Source organism: Oncorhynchus nerka, linkage group LG7 (assembly GCF_034236695.1).
Source record: "Oncorhynchus nerka isolate Pitt River linkage group LG7, Oner_Uvic_2.0, whole genome shotgun sequence".
Taxonomy (NCBI): domain Eukaryota; kingdom Metazoa; phylum Chordata; class Actinopteri; order Salmoniformes; family Salmonidae; genus Oncorhynchus; species Oncorhynchus nerka.
The window spans coordinates 18,880,966-18,902,428 of NC_088402.1; the positions used below are offsets into that span (position 1 = coordinate 18,880,966).

Sequence of the window (21,463 nt, forward strand, 5' to 3'; positions counted from 1 at the left end):
TTAGTGCCTCTTTTGATACCATCGATCACCACATTCTTTTGGAGATTGGAAACCAAATTGGTCTACACAGACCTGATTTAGATCTTATCTGTCGGAAAGATATCAGTTTGTCTCTGTGGATGGTTTGTCCTCTGACAAATCAACTGTAAATTTCGGTATTCCTCAAGGTTCCGTTTTAGGACCACTTTTGTTTTCACTATATATTTTACCTCTTGGTGATGTCATTCGGAAACATAATGTTAACTTTCATTGCTATGCGGATGACACACAGCTGTACATTTCGATGAAACATGGAGAAGCCCCAAAGTTGCCCTCCCTGGAAGCCTGTGTTTCAGACATAAGGAAGTGGATGGTTGCAAATGTTCAACCTTTAAACCCGGACAAAACAGAGATGCTTGTTCTAGGTCCCAAGAAACAAAGAGATCTTCTGTTGAATCTGACAATTAATCTTGATGGTTGTACAGTCGTGTCAAATGAAACTGTGAAGGACCTCAGCGTTACTCTGGACCCTGATCTCTCTTTTGACGAACATATCAAGACTGTTTCAAGGACAGCTTTTTTCCATCTACGTAACATTACAAAAATCAGAAACGTTCTGTCCAAAAATGATGCAGCAAAAATTAATCTATGCCTTTATCACTTCTAGGTTAGACTACTGCAATGCTCTACTTTCCGGCTACCCGGATAAAGTACTAAATAAACTTCAGTTAGTGCTAAACACGGCTGCTAGAATCCTGACTAGAACCAAAACATTTCATCATATTACATTGGCTGACATAAGGCAAGGGCTTATTTCAAGGTTTTACTGCTTACAGTGCCTTGCGAAAGTATTCGGCCCCCTTGAACTTTGCGGAAGGAGTATCAGACCACTGCAAATCTACCAAGACCTGGCCGTCCCTCTAAACTTTCAGCTCATACAAGGAGAAGACTGATCAGAGATGCAGCCAAGAGGCCGTGATCACTCTGGATGAACTGCAGAGATCTACAGCTGAGGTGGGAGACTCTGTCCATAGGACAACAATCAGTCGTATATTGCACAAATCTGGCCTTTATGGAAGAGTGGCAAGAAGAAAACCATTTCTTAAAGATATCCATAAAAAGTGTCGTTTAAAGTTTGCCACAAGCCACCTGGGAGACACACCAAACATGTGGAAGAAGGTGCTCTGGTCAGATGAAACCAAAATTGAACTTTTTGGCAACAATGCAAAACGTTATGTTTGGCGTAAAAGCAACACAGCTCATCACCCTGAACACACCATCCCCACTGTCAAACATGGTGGTGGCAGCATCATGGTTTGGGCCTGCTTTTCTTCAGCAGGGACAGGGAAGATGGTTAAAATTGATGGGAAGATGGATGGAGCCAAATACAGGACCCTTCTGGAAGAAAACCTGATGGAGTCTGCAAAAGACCTGAGACTGGGACGGAGATTTGTCTTCCAACAAGACAATGATCCAAAACATAAAGCAAAATCTACAATGGAATGGTTCAAAAATAAACATATCCAGGTGTTAGAATGGCCAAGTCAAAGTCCAGACCTGAATCCAATCGAGAATCTGTGGAAAGAACTGAAAACTGCTGTTCACAAATGCTCTCCATCCAACCTCACTGAGCTCGAGCTGTTTTGCAAGGAGGAATGGGAAAAAGTTTCAGTCTCTCGATGTGCAAAACTGATAGAGACATGCCCCAAGCGACTTACAGCTGTAATCGCAGCAAAAGGTGGCGCTACAAAGTATTAACTTAAGGGGGCTGAATAATTTTGCACGCCCAATTTTTCAGTTTTTGTATTGTTAAAAAAAGTTTGAAATATCCAATAAATGTCGTTCCACTTCATGATTGTGTCCCGCTTGTTGTTGATTCTTCAATAAAAAATACAGTTTTATATCTTTATGTTTGAAGCCTGAAATGTGGCAAAAGGTCGCAAAGTTCAAGGGGGCCGAATACTTTCGCAAGGCACTGTACCTACAAAGCATTACATGGGCTTGCTCCTACCTACCTTTCCGATTTGGTCCTGCCGTACATACCTACACGTACACTACGGTCACAAGACGCAGGCCTCCTTACTGTCCCTAGAATTACTAAGCAAACAGCTGGAGGCAGGGCTTTCTCCTATATACCTCCATTTTTATGGAATGGTCTGCCTACCCATGTGAGAGACGCACATGGTCTCGGTCTCAACCTTTAAGTCTTTATTAAAGACTCATCTCTTCAGTTGGTCCTATGATTGAGTGTTGTCTGGCCCAGGAGTGTGAAGGTCAATGGAAAGGCACTGGAGCAACGAACCGCCCTTGCTGGTTCCCCTCTCTCCACTGGGATTCTTTGCCTCTAACCCTATTACAGGGGCTGAGTCACTGACTTACTGGTGCGCTTCCATGCCGTCCCTAGGAGGGGTGCGTCACTTGTGTGGGTTGAGTCACTGACGTGATCTTCCTGTCCGGGCTGGCGCACCCCTTGGGTTGTGCCATGGCGGAGATCTTTGTGGGCTATACTCGGCCTTGTGTCAGGATGGTAAGTTGGTGGTTGAAGATATCCCTCTAGTGGTGTGGGGGCTGTGCTTTGGCAAAGTGGGTGAGGTTATATCCTGCCTGTTTGGCCCTGTCCGGGGGTATCGTCGGATGGGGCCACCGGTGTCTCCTGACCCCTCCTGTCTCAGCCTCCAGTATTTATGCTGCAGTAGTTTATGTGTCGGGGGGCTAGCGTTAGTCTGTTATATCTGGAGTATTTCTCCTGAAAAGCCAACTAACATTTACTCCTGAGGTGCTGACCAATTGCACCCTCGACAACCACTGTGATTATTATTATTTGACCCTGCTGGTCATCCATGAACATTTGAACATCTTGGCCATGTTCTGTTATAATCTCCATCTGGCACAGCCAGAAGAGGACTGGCCACCCCTCATAGCCTGGTTCCTCTTTAGGTTTCTTTCTAGGTTCTGGCCTTTCTAGGGAGTTTTTCCTAGCCACCGTGCTTCTACACCTGCATTGCTTGCTGTTGGGGTTTTAGGCTGGGTTTCTGTACAGCCCTTTGTGACATCAGCTGATGTAAGAAGGGCATTAAAATCAATTTGATTGATTGAACTACCCTTTTAAGGGCACCTGTAGTCTTACCCATGATGCCTTTGGTCTTCCTGAAGTGCTTGTACCAGCGGCCAAACTCGTGGCACTTGGTGGCCGACACGTTTGCGTAGTAGGTGCTGTTTACAATGGAGGAGATCATACTCTGAGAGACGGGGACAAAATACAACAATATGGAGTCAGTGAAAACAGTGTCAGGGAAAAGCATTAGGAATACTGATCCACAATCATCAGATCAATACATAATACAGTAATAATACAACAATATGGAGTCAGTGAAAACAGTGTCAGGGAAAAGCATTAGGAATACTGATCCACAATCATCAGATCAATACATAATACAGTAATAATACAACAATATGGAGTCAGTGAAAACAGTGTCAGGGAAAAGCATTAGGAATACTGATCCACAATCATCAGATCAATACATAATACAGTAATAATACAACAATATGGAGTCAGTGAAAACAGTGTCAGGGAAAAGCATTAGGAATACTGATCCACAATCATCAGATCAATACATAATACAGTAATAATACAAGAGCATGTTATATACGCTGAGAGACACTCTATTTTCATCTTGTTGACAGAGCTGAGGAACTGTGTAATACTTCCATTAGAAGTCAGAATATAAACAATTAAATATACAATACTATTAAAGAGAAAAAGTAACGATTCTCATTTTAAATCATCATTCTGCCTCTCATTTTACCCGTCTCCATTTTTCTCCCTGTATCTTTGTGAGTCTCAGCTGAACACAGAATGTGTGATAATAATGAACTCCGATCTCTGTTATTAAAACATACCCCCAGGTAAACTCTGTAATAAAGACAGATGAGACTGTGTGTGTGTGTGTGCGCGTGCGTCGCCTCAACTAAGTGCAATCTGTTGTTTAAGAAACTGAAGGCAAAGGGAATAACAGATCACACACACACACAGGATTTTCTCCCAAGACAATCCTGTGCCATCTACACATCTGATTACACCTTCTATTTTCATATGTATTCTAATCGGCTCCAGAGAGAGAGGGAGAGAGAGAGAGAAGGAGAGAGGGAAAGGGTGAGAAAAAGAGAGAGAGAGGGCAGGAGAGAGAGAGAGAAAGAGGGTGAGAGAGAGAAAGAGGGTGAGTGAGAGAGAAAGAGGGAGGGAGAGAGAAAGATATCAAGAGGAGAGAAGAGGGAGAGAGAGAGAGGGAGAAGGTGAGAGAGAGAAGGTGTGAGAGAGAGGGAGAGAGAGAGAGGGCGAGAGGTCCCCTGTCTGCATGTTACAATACTGGTTTAGCCCACTGAGCTAATGCCTGGGCTTGCAACAGTGTGAGATACACACACAGAGAGAAAGAGAGAGATTGACTAGGTAGAGCGAGAGAGAGATGGTAGCAGAGGGTTAACAGTGGAACAGTCTACACCAGCAGAACTAACCATCTCAATAGGTGTGTGTGTGTGTGTGTGTGTGTGTGTGAGAGTTGTGTGTGTGAGAGTTGTGTGTGTGAGAGTTGTGTGTGTGAGAGTTGTGTGTGTGAGAGTTGTGTGTGCATGTCAAACGTTTTTAAAAAAAGGTCCAAAAGAAGGTGCTTATATTTGTACTGGTTCTCACATGTACAAGTGTGTGTGGTGAAATGGAAATGTATTTTGCATATCCTATTCCCCCTGAGACACCCTCAGAGAGTGGGGTCATGAACAGGTGTGTTTGTGTGTATGGGCATACATGTTCGTGCCTCTGTGTGTGTGCAGGTGTTCGTGCACATGTGTGCGTGTTTGTGTGTTTATGCACGTGTTTGTGCCTGTGTGTTTGTGCCTGTGTGTACGTGTTTGTGCCTGTGTGTTCGTGTTCGTACCTTTATACACATGCGTGTGCGTGCACATGTTTATGCCTGTGTTTGTGTACCTGGGACAAAGGGCACTCTTTGGCCAGTGAGCTCTGGTTCATGTCTCTCAGAAGCTCCTTCAGGGCGTTTCTCACTGTAGAGTGACTCCACTGTTCTGGAGGGAGTTCCTCCAACCTGGGACAACTAGAGCGAGGGGGGGGTAGAGAAAGAGAGAGAGAGAGAGAGAGAGAGAGGGTGAGAGGGGGATAGAGAGAGAGTGAGAGTTAGGTGGGGGCGATAGGGGGGAAGATGGAGGGGTAAATGGAGAGGGATACAGGGTGAGAGAGACAAATGGAGAGATAGAAGAGAGGGAGGAAGAGAAGTAGAGTGAAAACTGAATAAATATGCTGTCTGAAACTGTTCCCCCTCTTGTGGAATGGCATATCTAGACTTTGGCTGACTTGTGTGTTTCTGTGTGTGTTCCTGTATACACTTTAGGAAAAAAGGGTCCCAAAAGGGTTATTTGGCTGTCCCCATAGGAGAACTATTTTGACTTCCATGAAGAACTCTCTGTGTTAAGGGTTCTACCTGGAACCAAAATGGTTCTTCCTGGAACCAAAATGGGTTCTTCAAAGGGTTTTCCTATGGGGACAGGTGAATAACTATTTTAGGTTTGAGACACAGTGCCTTCAGAAAGTATTCACACCCCTTGAATTTTCCAACATTTTGTTGTGTTACAGCCTGAACTTAAAATTGATCAAATGTATATATTTTTGTCACTGGCCTACACAATATCAAATGGGAATTATGTTTTTTGAAACTTCTCCTAATTTATTACAAATTTAAAGCTGAAATGTCTTGAGTCAATAAGTAATTCAACCCCTTTGCTATGGCAAGCCTAAATAAGTTCAGGAGTAAACATTTGCTTAACAAGTCACATATTAAGTTACATTTACTAATTTGCAATTATAGTGTTTAACATTATTTTTGAATGACTACCTCATCTCTGTACCCCACACATACAATGATCTGTAAGGTCCCTCAGTCAAGCAGTGAATTTCAATCACAGATTCAACCACAAAGACCAGGGAGGTTTTCCAATGCCTCGCAAAGAAGGGGACCTATTGGTAGATGAGTAACAATACAAAAAAAGCTGACATTAAATATCCCTTTGAGCATGAAGTTAATTACACTTTGGATGATGAATCAATACACCCAGTCACTAAAAAGATACAGATGTCCTTCTTAACTCCAAAGAGGAAGGAAACAGCAGATTTCACCATGAAGCCAATGATGACTTTAAAACAGGTACAGAGTTGAATGGCTGTGATAGGAGAAAACTGAGGATGGATAAACATTGTAGTTACTCCACAATACTAACCTAAATGAAAGAGTGAAAGGAAGGAAGCCTGTACAGAATAAAAAAATATTGCAAAACATGCATCTTGTTTGCAACAAGGCACTATAGTAATACTGCAAAACATGCATCTTGTTTGCAACAAGGCACTATAGTAATACTGCAAAACATGCATCTTGTTTGCAACAAGGCACTATAGTAATACTGCAAAACATGCATCTTGTTTGCAACAAGGCACTATAGTAATACTGCAAAAAAAGTGGCAAAGTAATGAACTTTTTGGTTGAATACAAAGTGTTATGTTTTGGGCAAATTCAATACAACACATTACTAAGTACCACTCTCCATAATCTCAAGCATAGCAGTGGCTGCATCATTGTAACGGTTTTCTATTGGTGAAGGAGAGTCGGACCAAAATGCAGCGTGTATATTGCGATCCATGTTTTAATAAACAAACGTAACACGAATCTAAATACAAATACTACAAAAACAATAAACGTAAAGAAAACCGAAACAGCCTATACTTGTGTAACCTAACATAGACAGGAACAAGGACACTAAGGACAATCACCCACAATACAACCAAAGAATATGGCTGCCTAAATATGGTTCCCAATCAGAGACAACGATAACCACCTGCCTCTGATTGAGAACCACTCCAGACAGCCATAGACTTTCCTAGAACACCCTACTAAGCTACAATCCCACTAACATACACACCAAAACCCCCAGACAAAACACACCACAATAGAAAAACTCCATGCCACACCCTGGCCTGACCCAATACATGAAGAAAAACACAAAATACTTAGACCAGGGCGTGACAATCATGTTATGTGTATGCTTGTAATTGTTAAGGACTGGGGAGTTTTTCAGGATAAAAAAAAAACAGAATAGAGCTAAGCACAGACAAAATCCTAGAGGAAAACCTGGTTCAGTCTGCTTTTCCCAGACACTGGGAGATGAATTCACATTTCAGCAGGTTAATAACCTAAAGCACAAGGCCAAATCTACACTGGAGTTGCTTACCAAGAAGACAATGAATGGTCCTTGAAAATCTACGTCAAGACCTGGAAATGGTTGTCTAGAAATGATCAACACCAATTTTGCTAGATTTTGAAGAATTTTGAAAAGAATAATGGGCAAATGTTGCACAATCCAGGTGTGGGAAGCTCTTAGAGACTTACCCAGAAAGACTCACAGCTGTAATCACTGCCAAAGGTGTTTCTACAAAGTATTGATTCAGGGGTGTGAATACTTGTGTAAATTAGATTTTTCTGTATTTATTGTCAATAAATTTGAAAACATACAACAAAAAAAAACATGTTTTCACTTTGTCGTTATGGGGTATTGTGTGTAGATGGGTGAGAATTATTATTTTTTTAATCCATTTGAATTCAGGCTGTAACACAATAAAATGTGGAATTAATCAATGCATATGAATACTTTCTGAAGGCACTGTACCACCTTTTGTGTGTGCACGTGTGTGTGTGCACGTGTGTGTGTGCACGTGTGTGTGAGTGTGTGCACGTGTGTGTGTGTGTGTGTCCTGGTGGCAGTTATTAGTTAATTACTTCACACAACACATATGAAACTAGTCCAAGTGCCAGAACCTCTTTGGTCACTCCACCCCACTTCTCTCCACATGTCTCATGCATGTCTATGGGCCAAATGTCCTTCTCTCCACATGTCTCATTCATGTCTATGTGCCAAAATGTCCTTCTCTCCACATGTCTCATTCATGTCTATGAGCCAAATGTCCTTCTCTCCACATGTCTCATTCATGTCTATGGGCCAAATGTCCTTCTCTCCACATGTCTATGGGCCAAATGTCCTTCTCTCCACATGTCTATGGGCCAAATGTCCTTCTCAACACATGTCTCATGCATGTCTATGGGCCAAATGGCATTCTCTCCACATGTCTCATGCATGTCTATGGGCCAAATGTCCTTCTCTCCACATGTCTCATGCATGTCTATGGGCCAAATGTCCTTCTCTCCACATGTCTCATTCATGTCTATGGGCCAAATGTCCTTCTCTCCACATGTCTCATTCATGTCTATGGGCCAAATGCCCTTCTCTCCACATGTCTATGGGCCAAATGTCCTTCTCTCCACATGTCTATGGGCCAAATGTCCTTCTCTCCACATGTCTATGGGCCAAATGTCCTTCTCTCCACATGTCTATGGGCCAAATGTCCTTCTCTCCACATGTCTCATGCATGTCTATGGGACAAATGTCCTTCTCTCCACATGTCTATGGGCCAAATGTCCTTCTCTCCACATGTCCTAAGCATGTCTATGGGCCATATGTCCCCTTCCCTTATGACATTCTAAAGATCCAGAACGTTATCCTGATAACCAGGGAAGTTCCTCGTTAGTCGCCGCATCCTATAATCTGTTGACAGACGTTAAGATACAATTTATGTTTCGTATGTCTGTCCTCAAGAGATTCTGGGTACCTGGTCAGCTGGATCTTGAGGGTGGTGACATGGTAGAGGTCCTGCAGCATGTCAGCCACTGTGGCATCAGGAGCATCAGTCACACAGGACAGAGGGACAGGGTTCCACCTACCCACCTGGATCAAACCTGTAGATAGACACACACAGAGAGACAGAGACAGAGACAGACAGACATTGTTACAAACAATGACACTGGAGGAAGAGCGCGTGTGTGTGTGTGTGTGTGTGTGTGTGTGTGTGTGTGTGTGTGTGTGTGTGTCAAAGCATATGTATGTGTAGTGTACCTTTTGCCTGTGCTGCTGAGCTGTGAGAGTAGCCCAGGGCCAGTAGAGCCATCTCTATCAGCTGGTTAAACAGCAGGTCTCTCCTGACCAGTACAAACTCTGCATGCTCCTCTCGCCTCTCAGCCTCCACTGCCGAGACTGGGTTCTCTCTGTGTTCCACCACACACAGCACAGGCAGCAGGCTCCCTGGGACGACGGACACACAGCACAGCCAATCACATCACAGCATTCAGATAGAAGCAGAGGGCATGGGAAATGAAAAGGTAATAGTTGTCCACTCTTGCAATGAATAAACGCTCTCTCTCCTCTATTCACCCATTCCTCCCTTTCTCCTCTCCTCCTCTCTTCTTTTCAGTCCTACCTCTCTTATGCCAGTTCTTAGGTTGTGGTGCGGGTATCGTGGGTATGGGGGCCGGGGTGGGGGCTCTGGCCCCTGGGCTCCCCTGTCTCGTCCTGCCCTGGTATGGCCCTGGGGGGCCCATGCCACCATTCCGCTCCAGGCGGGACAGTTTGGCAGGTGGGGGCCAGGAGTCCCCGTTACCGAGTGAGTCACAGCTCTCTGACACTTGGCCTCCATCACACTGTTGGTGGTCCATCACACTAACACTGTAGCTCAGAAACACCTGAGACAGAGAGAGAGCGAGAAACTGAATGACTGACAAGTCCTTGAGTTAATTTGAGAACCTTAGTGACTGTTGAAAAAAAAGCTCCCCCTTCCCAACATTATGAATATTTTCACATGACCATTCCCTTAACTGTAAAACAAAATGTGCCCACCCTCCCCCTCATATAATGAACTTTAAAATAATGATTACCACCACAACTAACAAATAACTGTAGCAACCCTGTGTTTATAAACGTTGATATCGACTTGACCACTTCTGCAGGGTTTAGTGGCACAGTCGATGCCACGCAGGGCTACGGGCCAGAACATTGAGGCTCCGGCGACCACCACAGGTGAGCTCACTCTCCCTGCCGGTCTCATTACACTATGATCAGAGCCACCTGCAGACAATAATCAGCGAGGGGGAAATCAGATGATCAACATTTTGATGCTATATTTATAATTATATAAAATATATGCAACGAATTTTCCAATCTCTGAATTCTAATCAACTTTCTGGTGTTTTGTAACAGATGTCTCTTTCCATTAATGGAATGGCCAGTGCAGTTTGGATGCTGGAATTACATTAGAGTGGATGAATGTGCGCAGGTAACCTACAAAATACTTTTGAATTAATCAGATTAAAACATTGTGACTAGTTGTGACTGGTTACACGTTTTAGAAGTTAAATGACAAATATTCAGGCTATATTGAAGCATTAAGTTTGAGGTCGAGGAATAGCCGCTTGGACTGGAAAGGAGGCAGAACGTGCATTAAGCTTACCTGAATAACTGAGCCTGCTGGGCGCATAGGACGACTTGGGAGAATGATGATCATCAACAGACAGCGCATCAGTATCAGAAGTAACATACAGCCAGACTGTCCTGTACTGTGCCTTTCTAGACCTTATAATCTGTCGAGAGTAGACCCACAACTGATCCAAATGGAAGGACAAGGAAGTGAAACCGGGTTACTAGCGTGAAAGGCAAACACCCTATGCATCGTGCCCACTTGGTAGGAATTGTATCAAGGCTCATATAGCCAGGATTGTGACAGTATAATGGTTTTGGAATGACAGTCACAGGGACCAGGGTTTGAGTCCCCATCAGGGTACCCTGCTCTCTCTCTCGCTTCTCCTTCATTTTTGAAAAAATGTATTTGGTGCGGCAGGATAGCCTAGTGGTTAGAGCATTGGACTAGTAACCAGAATGTTGCAAGTTCAAACCCCCGAGCTGCCAAGATACTAATCTGTTGTTCTGCCCCTGAACTCTGCCACTGTTCTGAGGCCGTCATTGGAAATAAGAATTGGTTCTTAACTGACTTGCCTAGTTAAATAAAGGTTAATAAAAATATAAACTTTTCAACTATATACGTTTCTCTCTCTTTGAGTCAACTACTCACCACATTTTATGCACTGCAGATCTAGCTAGCTGTAGATTTTGCTTTCAGTACTAGATTAGTTATCTGATCCTTCGATTGGGTGGACAACATGTCAGTTCATGCTGCAAGAGCTTTGATAGGTTGGAGGACATCCTCTGGAAATTGTCATAATTACTTGGTAAGTATATGGAAGAGGGTGAGAACCATGAGCCTCCTAGGTTTGGTATTGAAGTCAATGTACCCAGAGGAGGACCGAAGCTAGTGGCTACATCATGGTGGTACCCTACAGAGTGCTGCTGAGGCTACTGTAGACCATTGCAAAGCAGTGTTGTAATCAATTGACATGTGACTATATTTAGTATAGTTTTATCTAAAAAGGATAACTTTTTTATGTTTCACAATTTTTATTTTTATGAAATTCACTGAGGAGGATGGTGTTTGGGGAAAAACATTGAAAATGACTGTTTCAGCATGCATTTCATATTTTATAGAGCCGATAGGCTATATATCTTACCTTCAAAGTTTTTGCTTCATGCTGACTACTAGCATCTATTAAGTTGCAATGTCCAACTTAAAGTATTTACTAAATTAGTATTGTAGTGACACAATTCATTCGGATGGCTATAGCAAAAAACATTTTCACAAATGATTATTTGGATTCCCATGATTCGATTGACCGCGATTTAAGTAACAGAACCCCAACCACTACAATGGCGAAGGACATCATTCATTCAATTAGGTAAAAATAGTTGTTTCATATGAATTAAATAAATCATTATTTAATTTTTTACTATTTTTAGAAATGTGAAGAGGAGAATCCTTTATACAGTAAATGTCATTTGTATGAGAGCTGCGTGTCTTGACAGTTCTTTCATGCGAAATGACGCATCAGCTATTCCTCTACGTTCATGTGGATTTATATTGAAAATTGGTGCAGATTTTAATGATATTATGTGTGGTATGATTGCTAGTTAATCTATTGCAGATCTGGACAAACTATCCACATATCACTATTGTCAATATGGATAGAGGGCAGGATAGAGTTGACTGTATAGTAAGTGGGCAGAAAAGCATAGTGCATAAGAGAAGTACCAACATGCAGATGAGCAGATGAGGAAATGGCTATATTGAAGGAATTAAATAGTATAACCTGCAAAATGGGGAATGTAAACCAGGGAAAAAAATGCACTGTGACAAATAATACAAAAATCACACAATCCTCCCCAAACCAACAAAAAAATATTTTGACAAACCTTTTTTGGACTACCACCCAGCCCAGTAAATGTCGATCTGTCTCTATAGACATCGGACTTTGACAGTGGCATATCAAGACAACAGAAGCCGACCGGACAAAAGCACTCTACAAAACGCCCTGTCACACTCATTGTGGAGAAAGTTTTAGAGGCAAACGTTGTCAGTCCTCATTATTGCGCGTCGTCCATTATTGTAGATTGACTAGTTGTGAATTTCAACAACAACAACAAAACCTCCACAATCTCAGTTATATTTATCTCAGGTACCGGTACATCCACAAAAACGTTCTGTTTTTTAAAATCGAAGTAGGCGAAATCAGACAAACCTGACATCCGCCGCTGGTTTCTTGTCTCTTGAGACTCCGAGATGCCGTTAGTAAAATAGTACAGTTCCTTGTGTTGTTTTCTGTTTCAGTGTGTGAACAACATCTCACTTTCGCCTTCACTTGGTCTATCGTGTCAATATTAGCTGTGTAGCAACATGCCCCGTCGTCTCTGGCTGGCTGCGTTTTTCGGACCTCTTCAACGGAATGAAACGAGCCTATAGGTGGTCTATCCGAAATCTCAGTCAAAGCAACGAGCCTATAGGTGGTCTATCCGAAATCTCAGTCAAAGCATCCACAGTGACGGCCACTGTTCCCGGGATGACGATACAGACCAGCTGGTAGGCTACAGGGATCCTGTAGAGAAACGGATTAAGCGAACAATACACCGCGAGTGTCATTAGTCTGTCTGTGAAGCAACTCAACAATCTCTTCTTCAGTTGTCTATTGGTTGCAACAAACACGCGCGGACAAGCGTGCGCACGCGCTCCATACCTCCCTCTCCTCTCCCATGGATCTACCGGTCACCGAGTTTCTCTGGGCGTTATTAGACTACACGTTTATAGAGTACTAATAGGTAGCCTATGTAAACCAAATGTAACTGTGAGCATGTGGAATGCAACCTTTATCTCCCCGTGCTTCTTTGTTTATGAGAACTTGAATGTGGAAACAGAATGAGACCTACAGCACGTGTCTCCACTCTTACAGAGTTGGTTTAGTTTGTACAAAATAATTGTATTTTACCAGACACACTATGATATGATGGATATATAGCCCATCTGCCAAAAAAAAGATAGGATAATTGTTGAATAATTTCTTTAGATATTTTTCCAAATTCAAATGAAGATGAATCACGCACGCGTGCGCGAGCACGTAAACCCATAGCCCATAAACAGAGGCAGCTGCATTAACATATGGTGTAATAATGAATTCAACACTGCACTCCGGTAGCGTAAGTGTATTAAATGCGACAATCACGCATAAATGTGTTTATTATTTTCTGCCGTTCTATGCATGGTTTGTTTTTATATCCGGGATGTAATAACTCTCCATGGAAACGCGTTGGATGTGACGGGCTGCTTATCAACTTTTCTCTGTGTGTTTGTTCAAATTATTCTCGACCCACCTCCATATAAGCAATCATCTTCAATGTATCCCTATTGTAGGCAGATATTTTATTTTGGGTGATGTGAAGCCGTTGAAGTAGGGAAAATTATGAGCTTGACTTCGGAAGTTATGTTGATTCTAATGAATAGACTGGATATGAAGGGTAGCCTATTAAAACCGAGGGGTATCCTATTAAAAGGTTGAAGTGAGAGATGGTCATTTATTTATCTCCACTGTCAATAGGAGTGTAGCCTACCTTGTCCTAAAACATTTATATGACACAGAATAAATCGTGTTTCATCCCTATTGTAACGGTTTTCTTTAGGTGAAGTAGAGGCGGACCAAAACGCAGCGTGGTTATATTGATTCATGTTTAATAAAAAAAAATATAAACACGAACACTACAAAACAATACACGTGGAAACCCAAACACAGCCCTATCTGATGCAAAACACAGAGACAGGAACAATCACCCACAAAACCCAACACCAAACAGGCTACCTAAATATGGTTCCCAATCAGAGACAATGACTAACACCTGCCTCTGATTGAGAACCATATCAGGCCAAACATAGAAATAGACAAACAAGACATCTAACATAGAATGCCCACTCAGATCACACCCTGACCAACCAAAACATAGAAACATACAAAGCAAACTATGGTCAGGGTGTGACACCTATAATAGTTGAATCCCTATAAATATCCTAAAATGCTCCTTGCAAAATCTAGACTAACCATAAAGTTGCATCAACGCATGTCAATAAGTCAATTCCCACAAGGACAAAAATGATAGCCACTGAACGCAAATGCTTCGTTTGTAAATTATGCCTGAGTGTTGGAGTGTGCCTCTGGCTATCCGTAATTTTAAAAAGAAAATTGTGCTGTCATTGTGCAGTCTGGTTTGGTTAATATAACAACTTTAAATTATTTATACTTTTGATTTTACTTGAGCTCATAAGTATATTTTTGCAATTACATTTGCTTTTTAAACTTAACTATATTTAAAACCAAATACTTGTACACTTCTACCCAAGTCGTTTTTTACTGGGTGACTTTCACTTTTACTTTCAGTCATTTTCTATTAAGGTATCTTTACTTTTACTCAAGTATGACAATTGGGTACTTATCCACCACTGCTTAAGGCATTCCAAGGCAGAGAGAATGTTGCCTGGCTACCCAGACTCCTTGCCAAAGTGGCCCGTTCGTTTTCAATGAAGCCTAGGTGGTGGGCAAAATTCTATCCAGGCGGAGAGGTCAGTGGTGCTCGTGCCTGTGGAAGCCACTCAGCCAAGGGGCCAGGGTTCCGGTCTGAAACAATGCTTTTGCCTGCACCTACAGTATTGTTTCGATACTGCAGTTTAACTGAATCATGGAGTAGAAAGACAATTCCCATTGATGGACCCATAGAGCAGAGTTTCCCAAACTCGGTCCTGGTCCTGGTGCACTTCGTGCACAAAACTTCCAAATTATTGTCGCAGAGTCCGATTCTTTTCCCATCACTCACAGTCGAAGATATTGACATTTTATTTTCATGCTCTGAGGTCATGACCACATCAAGCCAGGGGACGTGCTAGTTGGCTTGTTTAGCTGTCCATGTGCTCTGACAGAGTTCCCGGAGCATGTTCACATGATACTGCTGTCTGTCCATGTGCTCTGACAGAGTTCCCGGAGCATGTTCACATGATACTGCTGTCTGTCCATGTGCTCTGACAGAGTTCCCGGAGCATGTTCACATGATACTGCTGTCTGTCCATGTGCTCTGACAGAGTTCCCGGAGCATGTTCACATGATACTGCTGTCTGTCCATGTGCTCTGACAGAGTTCCCGGAGCATGTTCACATGATACTGCTGTCTGTCCATGTGCTCTGACAGAGTTCCCGAGCATGTTCACATGATACTGCTGTCTGTCCATGTGCTCTGACAGAGTTCCCGGAGCATGTTCACATGATACTGCTGTCTGTCCATGTGCTCTGACAGAGTTCCCGGAGCATGTTCACATGATACTGCTCTGTCCATGTGCTCTGACAGAGTTCCCGGAGCATGTTCACATGATACTGCTGTCTGTCCATGTGCTCTGACAGAGTTCCCGGAGCATGTTCACATGATACTGCTGTCTGTCCATGTGCTCTGACAGAGTTCCCGGAGCATGTTCACATGATACTGCTGTCTGTCCATGTGCTCTGACAGAGTTCCCGGAGCATGTTCACATGATGTCCATACTGCTGTCTGTCCATGTGCTCTGACAGAGTTCCCGGAGCATGTTCACATGATACTGCTGTCTGTCCATGTGCTCTGACAGAGTTCCCGGAGCATGTTCACATGATACTGCTGTCTGTCCATGTGCTCTGACAGAGTTCCCGGAGCATGTTCACATGATACTGCTGTCTGTCCAGTGCTCATTGAGCGCTAGTGCGCAGGCAGAGTAATCTCAGTAAGAAAGATGGCAGCAACCACGAAATGGCATATGCAAACATTAGTAGATTACGTTGAAAACAAAGGTCGGCCGTTTTAGAGGCGGTCTCTAGTTTGTATTATACCTCAGTGCGATCAACCAAGGCAGAGAAAACAGGATTCTGCTCTATTTTTCAAGCGCTGCTGTTGTTGTTGACCAATCAAAATGTAGCATGAGTGGTGATATGTCAGCATGTATGTCCAAAAGCAGAACCATCTAAATTGCCCCTCTAGCTAGCTGGTTAACACTATCAGTTTACAGAGTCACTTTAACAAATAAAAATAACTGTTTTGTAATTTATTTTTTTATTAATAATTTCTGTTGCACGTCAATAGGTTTTTATGCATGATTATAGCAATTATTTTTTCACACGTTGATAATTGCTATGGTCACCGGCAGCTTTGTTAAATGTGTCATTGGCTCTGATACTCTGATTGGTTAGAGACCTTTCCAACCTCTATTGACTTTGTTTTGCACAACACCCATCGTGAACACAAACAACTACAATGATGGCAGTCTCAGACTAAAGTATGTAGTGAAAGACAGAGCAGCGGAATAATTTAGTGTGAGTTGTCAGGCTAGACAGAATCAAATCAAATAATTAAATCACATTTATTTATAAAGCCATTTTTACATCAGCAGATGTCACAAAGTGCTTATACAGAAACCCACCCTAAAACCCCAAACAGCAAGCAATGCAGGTGTAGAAGCACGGTGGCTAGGAAAAACTCCCTAGAAAGGCAGGAACCTAGGAATAAACCTAGAGAGGAACCAGGCTCTGAGGGGTGGCCAGTCCTCTTCTGGCTGTGCCGTGTGAAGATTATAAGAGTGAGAATGAGAGATGGAACATTTTGGAAATTGATAGAGAGAGACGAGAGAGAGAGAGAGAGAGAGAGAGAGAGAGAGCTCCATTACCCTCTTGGTTAATTAGACAAACAGAATTATCTCCTTATAGCCAGAGCGAGTCACGGCTGGTTAGATTTCATTCATTGTGACTAAGAGAAAGAGATGACACTCTGAGGTAGGTGTGTGTGAGTGTGTGTGCATGACTGTGTGTGTGAGTGTGTGTGTGACTGTGTGTGTGAGTGTGTGCATGACTGTGTGTGTGAGTGTGTGCATGACTGTGTGTGTGAGTGTGTGCATGACTGTGTGTGTGAGTGTGTGCATGACTGTGTGTGTGAGTGTGTGTGTGAGTGTGTGTGTGACTGTGTGTGTGAGTGTGTGCATGACTGTGTGTGTGAGTGTGTGCATGACTGTGTGTGTGCATGACTGTGTGTGTGAGTGTGTGCATGACTGTGTGTGTGAGTGTGTGCATGACTGTGTGTGTGAGTGTGTGTGTGACTGTGTGTGTGAGTGTGTGCATGACTGTGTGTGTGAGTGTGTGCATGACTGTGTGTGTGAGTGTGTGTGTGACTGTGTGTGTGAGTGTGTGTGTGACTGTGTGTGTGAGTGTGTGTGTGACTGTGTGTGTGAGTGTGTGTGTGACTGTGTGTGTGAGTGTGTGTGTGAGACTGTGTGTGTGAGTGTGTGTGTGACTGTGTGTGTGAGTGTGTGTGTGACTGTGTGTGTGAGTGTGTGTGTGACTGTGTGTGTGACTGTGTGTGTGAGTGTGTGTGTGACTGTGTGTGTGACTGTGTGTGTGAGTGTGTGTGTGACTGTGTGTGTGAGTGTGTGTGTGACTGTGTGTGTGAGTGTGTGTGCATGACTGTGTGTGTGAGTGTGTGTGCATGACTGTGTGTGGGTCTTTCTCTATCCCTCTCATATGCTTAAATTCCTCGTCAATGAGGCTGATGGTAAATAATCATTAAGACTATTACACGGTCACAGAGCAAGCTAATAGTACAACACAGAGCAAGCTAATAGTACAACACAGAGCAAGCTAATAGTACAACACAGAGCAAGCTAATAGTACAACACAGAGCAAGCTAATAGTACAACACAGAGCAAGCTAATAGTACAACACAGAGCAAGCTAATAGTATAACACAGAGCAAGCTAATAGTACAACACAGAGCAAGCTAATAGTACAACACAGAGCAAGCTAATAGTACAACACAGAGCAAGCTAACAGTATAACACAGAGCAAGCTAATAGTACAACACAGAGCAAGCTAATCGTATAACACAGAGCAAGCTAATAGTATAACACAGAGCAAGCTAATCGTATAACACAGAGCAAGCTAATAGTACAACACAGAGCAAGCTAATAGTACAACACAGAGCAAGCTAATAGTACAACACAGAGCACGCTAATAGTATAACACAGAGCAAGCTAATAGTACAACACAGAGCAAGCTAATCGTATAACACAGAGCAAGCGAATAGTATAACACAGAGCAAGCTAATCGTATAACACAGAGCAAGCTAATCGTATAACACAGAGCAAGCTAATAGTATAACACAGAGCAAGCTAATAGTACAACACAGAGCAAGCTAATCGTATAACACAGAGCAAGCTAATCGTATAACACAGAGCAAGCTAATCGTATAACACAGAGCAAGCTAATAGTATAACACAGAGCAAGCTAATAGTACAACACAGAGCAAGCTAATCGTATAACACAGAGCAAGCTAATAGTATAACACAGAACAAGCTAATCGTATAACACAGAGCAAGCTAATAGTATAACACAGAGCAAGCTAATAGTATAACACAGAGCAAGCTAATAGTATAACACAGAGCAAGCTAACAGTATAACACAGAGCAAGCTAACAGAATAAAACAGAGCAGGTTAACATTATAACACAGAGCAAGCTAACAGTACAACACAGAGCAAGCTAATAGTACAACACAGAGCAAGCTAATAGTATAACACAGAGTAAGCTAACAGTATAACACAGAGCAAGCTAACAGTATAAAACAGAGCAAGCTAATCGTATAACACAGAGCAAGCTAACAGTACAACACAGAGCAAGCTAACAGTACAACACAGAGCAAGCTAATAGTACAACACAGAGCAAGCTAACAGTATTACACAGAGCAAGCTAACAGTACAACACAGAGCAAGCTAACAGTATAACACAGAGCAAGCTAATAGTATAACACAGAGCAAGCTAACAGTATAACACAGAGCAAGCTAACAGTACAACACAGAGCAAGCTAATCGTATAACACAGAGCAAGCTAATAGTACAACACAGAGCAAGCTAACAGTACAACACAGAGCAAGCTAACAGGACAACACAGAGCAAGCTAACAGTACAACACAGAGCAAGCTAACAGTACAACACAGAGCAAGCTAATAGTACAACACAGAGCAAGCTAACAGTACAACACAGAGCAAGCTAATAGTATAACACAGAGCAAGCTAATAGTACAACACAGAGCAAGCTAACAGTATCACACAGAGCAAGCTAATCGTATAACACAGAGCAAGCTAACAGTACAACACAGAGCAAGCTAACAGTACAACACAGAGCAAGCTAATAGTACAACTCAGAGCACGCTAATAGTATAACACAGAGTAAGCTAACAGTATAACACAGAGCAAGCTAACAGTATAAAACAGAGCAAGCTAATCGTATAACACAGAGCAAGCTAACAGTACAACACAGAGCAAGCTAATAGTACAACACAGAGCAAGCTAATAGTACAACACAGAGCAAGCTAATAGTACAACACAGAGCAAGCTAATAGTATAACACAGAGCAAGCTAACAGTATAACACAGAGCAAGCTAACAGTATAACACAGAGCAAGCTAACAGTACAACACAGAGCAAGCTAACCGTATAACACAGAGCAAGCTAATAGTACAACACAGAGCAAGCTAACAGTACAACACAGAGCAAGCTAACAGTATAACACAGAGCAAGCTAATAGTATAACACAGAGCAAGCTAACAGTATAACACAGAGCAAGCTAACAGTACAACACAGAGCAAGCTAATCGTATAACACAGAGCAAGCTAATAGTACAACACAGAGCAAGCTAACAGTACAACACAGAGCAAGCTAACAGTACAACACAGAGCAAGCTAATAGTACAACACAGAGCAAGCTAACAGTACAACACAGAGCAAGCTAATAGTACAACACAGAGCAAGCTAATAGTACAACACAGAGCAAGCTAATAGTACAACACAGAGCAAGCTAACAGTACAACACAGAGCAAGCTAACAGTACAACACAGAGCAAGCTAATCGTATAACACAGAGCAAGCTAATAGTACAACACAGAGCAAGCTAATCGTATAACACAGAGCAAGCTAATAGTATAACACAGAGCAAGCTAATAGTACAACACAGAGCAAGCTAATCGTATAACACAGAGCAAGCTAATAGTATAACACAGAGCAAGCTAATAGTATAACACAGAGCAAGCTAACAGTATAACACAGAGCAAGCTAACAGAATAAAACAGAGCAGGTTAACATTATAACACAGAGCAAGCTAACAGTACAACACAGAGCAAGCTAATAGTACAACACAGAGCAAGCTAATAGTATAACACAGAGTAAGCTAACAGTATAACACAGAGCAAGCTAACAGTATAAAACAGAGCAAGCTAATCGTATAACACAGAGCAAGCTAACAGTACAACACAGAGCAAGCTAACAGTACAACACAGAGCAAGCTAATAGTACAACACAGAGCAAGCTAACAGTATTACACAGAGCAAGCTAACAGTACAACACAGAGCAAGCTAACAGTATAACACAGAGCAAGCTAATAGTATAACACAGAGCAAGCTAACAGTATAACACAGAGCAAGCTAACAGTACAACACAGAGCAAGCTAATCGTATAACACAGAGCAAGCTAATAGTACAACACAGAGCAAGCTAACAGTACAACACAGAGCAAGCTAACAGGACAACACAGAGCAAGCTAACAGTACAACACAGAGCAAGCTAACAGTACAACACAGAGCAAGCTAATAGTACAACACAGAGCAAGCTAACAGTACAACACAGAGCAAGCTAACAGTATAACACAGAGCAAGCTAATAGTATAACACAGAGCAAGCTAACAGTATAACACAGAGCAAGCTAACAGTACAACACAGAGCAAGCTAATCGTATAACACAGAGCAAGCTAATAGTACAACACAGAGCAAGCTAACAGTACAACACAGAGCAAGCTAACAGTACAACACAGAGCAAGCTAACAGTACAACACAGAGCAAGCTAACAGTATTACACAGAGCAAGCTAACAGTACAACACAGAGCAAGCTAACAGTATAACACAGAGCAAGCTAATAGTATAACACAGAGCAAGCTAACAGTATAACACAGAGCAAGCTAACAGTACAACACAGAGCAAGCTAATCGTATAACACAGAGCAAGCTAATAGTACAACACAGAGCAAGCTAACAGTACAACACAGAGCAAGCTAACAGGACAACACAGAGCAAGCTAACAGTAC

The 21,463-nt window shown here is 42.4% G+C and overlaps 1 protein-coding gene across 1 annotated transcript in view; it reads right to left on the reverse strand.

Moving 5' to 3' along the window:
* Positions 1 to 12,786, reverse strand: part of LOC115131285 (DNA-binding protein SATB1-like) — a 30,897-nt gene extending 18,111 nt beyond the window's left edge. Inside the window, 6 exon segments of the mRNA XM_029662866.2 lie at positions 3,107 to 3,218; positions 4,958 to 5,081; positions 8,696 to 8,822; positions 8,980 to 9,165; positions 9,341 to 9,602; positions 12,543 to 12,786. Coding sequence (XP_029518726.2) covers positions 3,107 to 3,218; positions 4,958 to 5,081; positions 8,696 to 8,822; positions 8,980 to 9,165; positions 9,341 to 9,575 — 784 coding nt within the window. The 5' untranslated portion in view covers positions 9,576 to 9,602; positions 12,543 to 12,786.
* Positions 12,787 to 21,463: the final 8,677 nt, after the last annotated feature.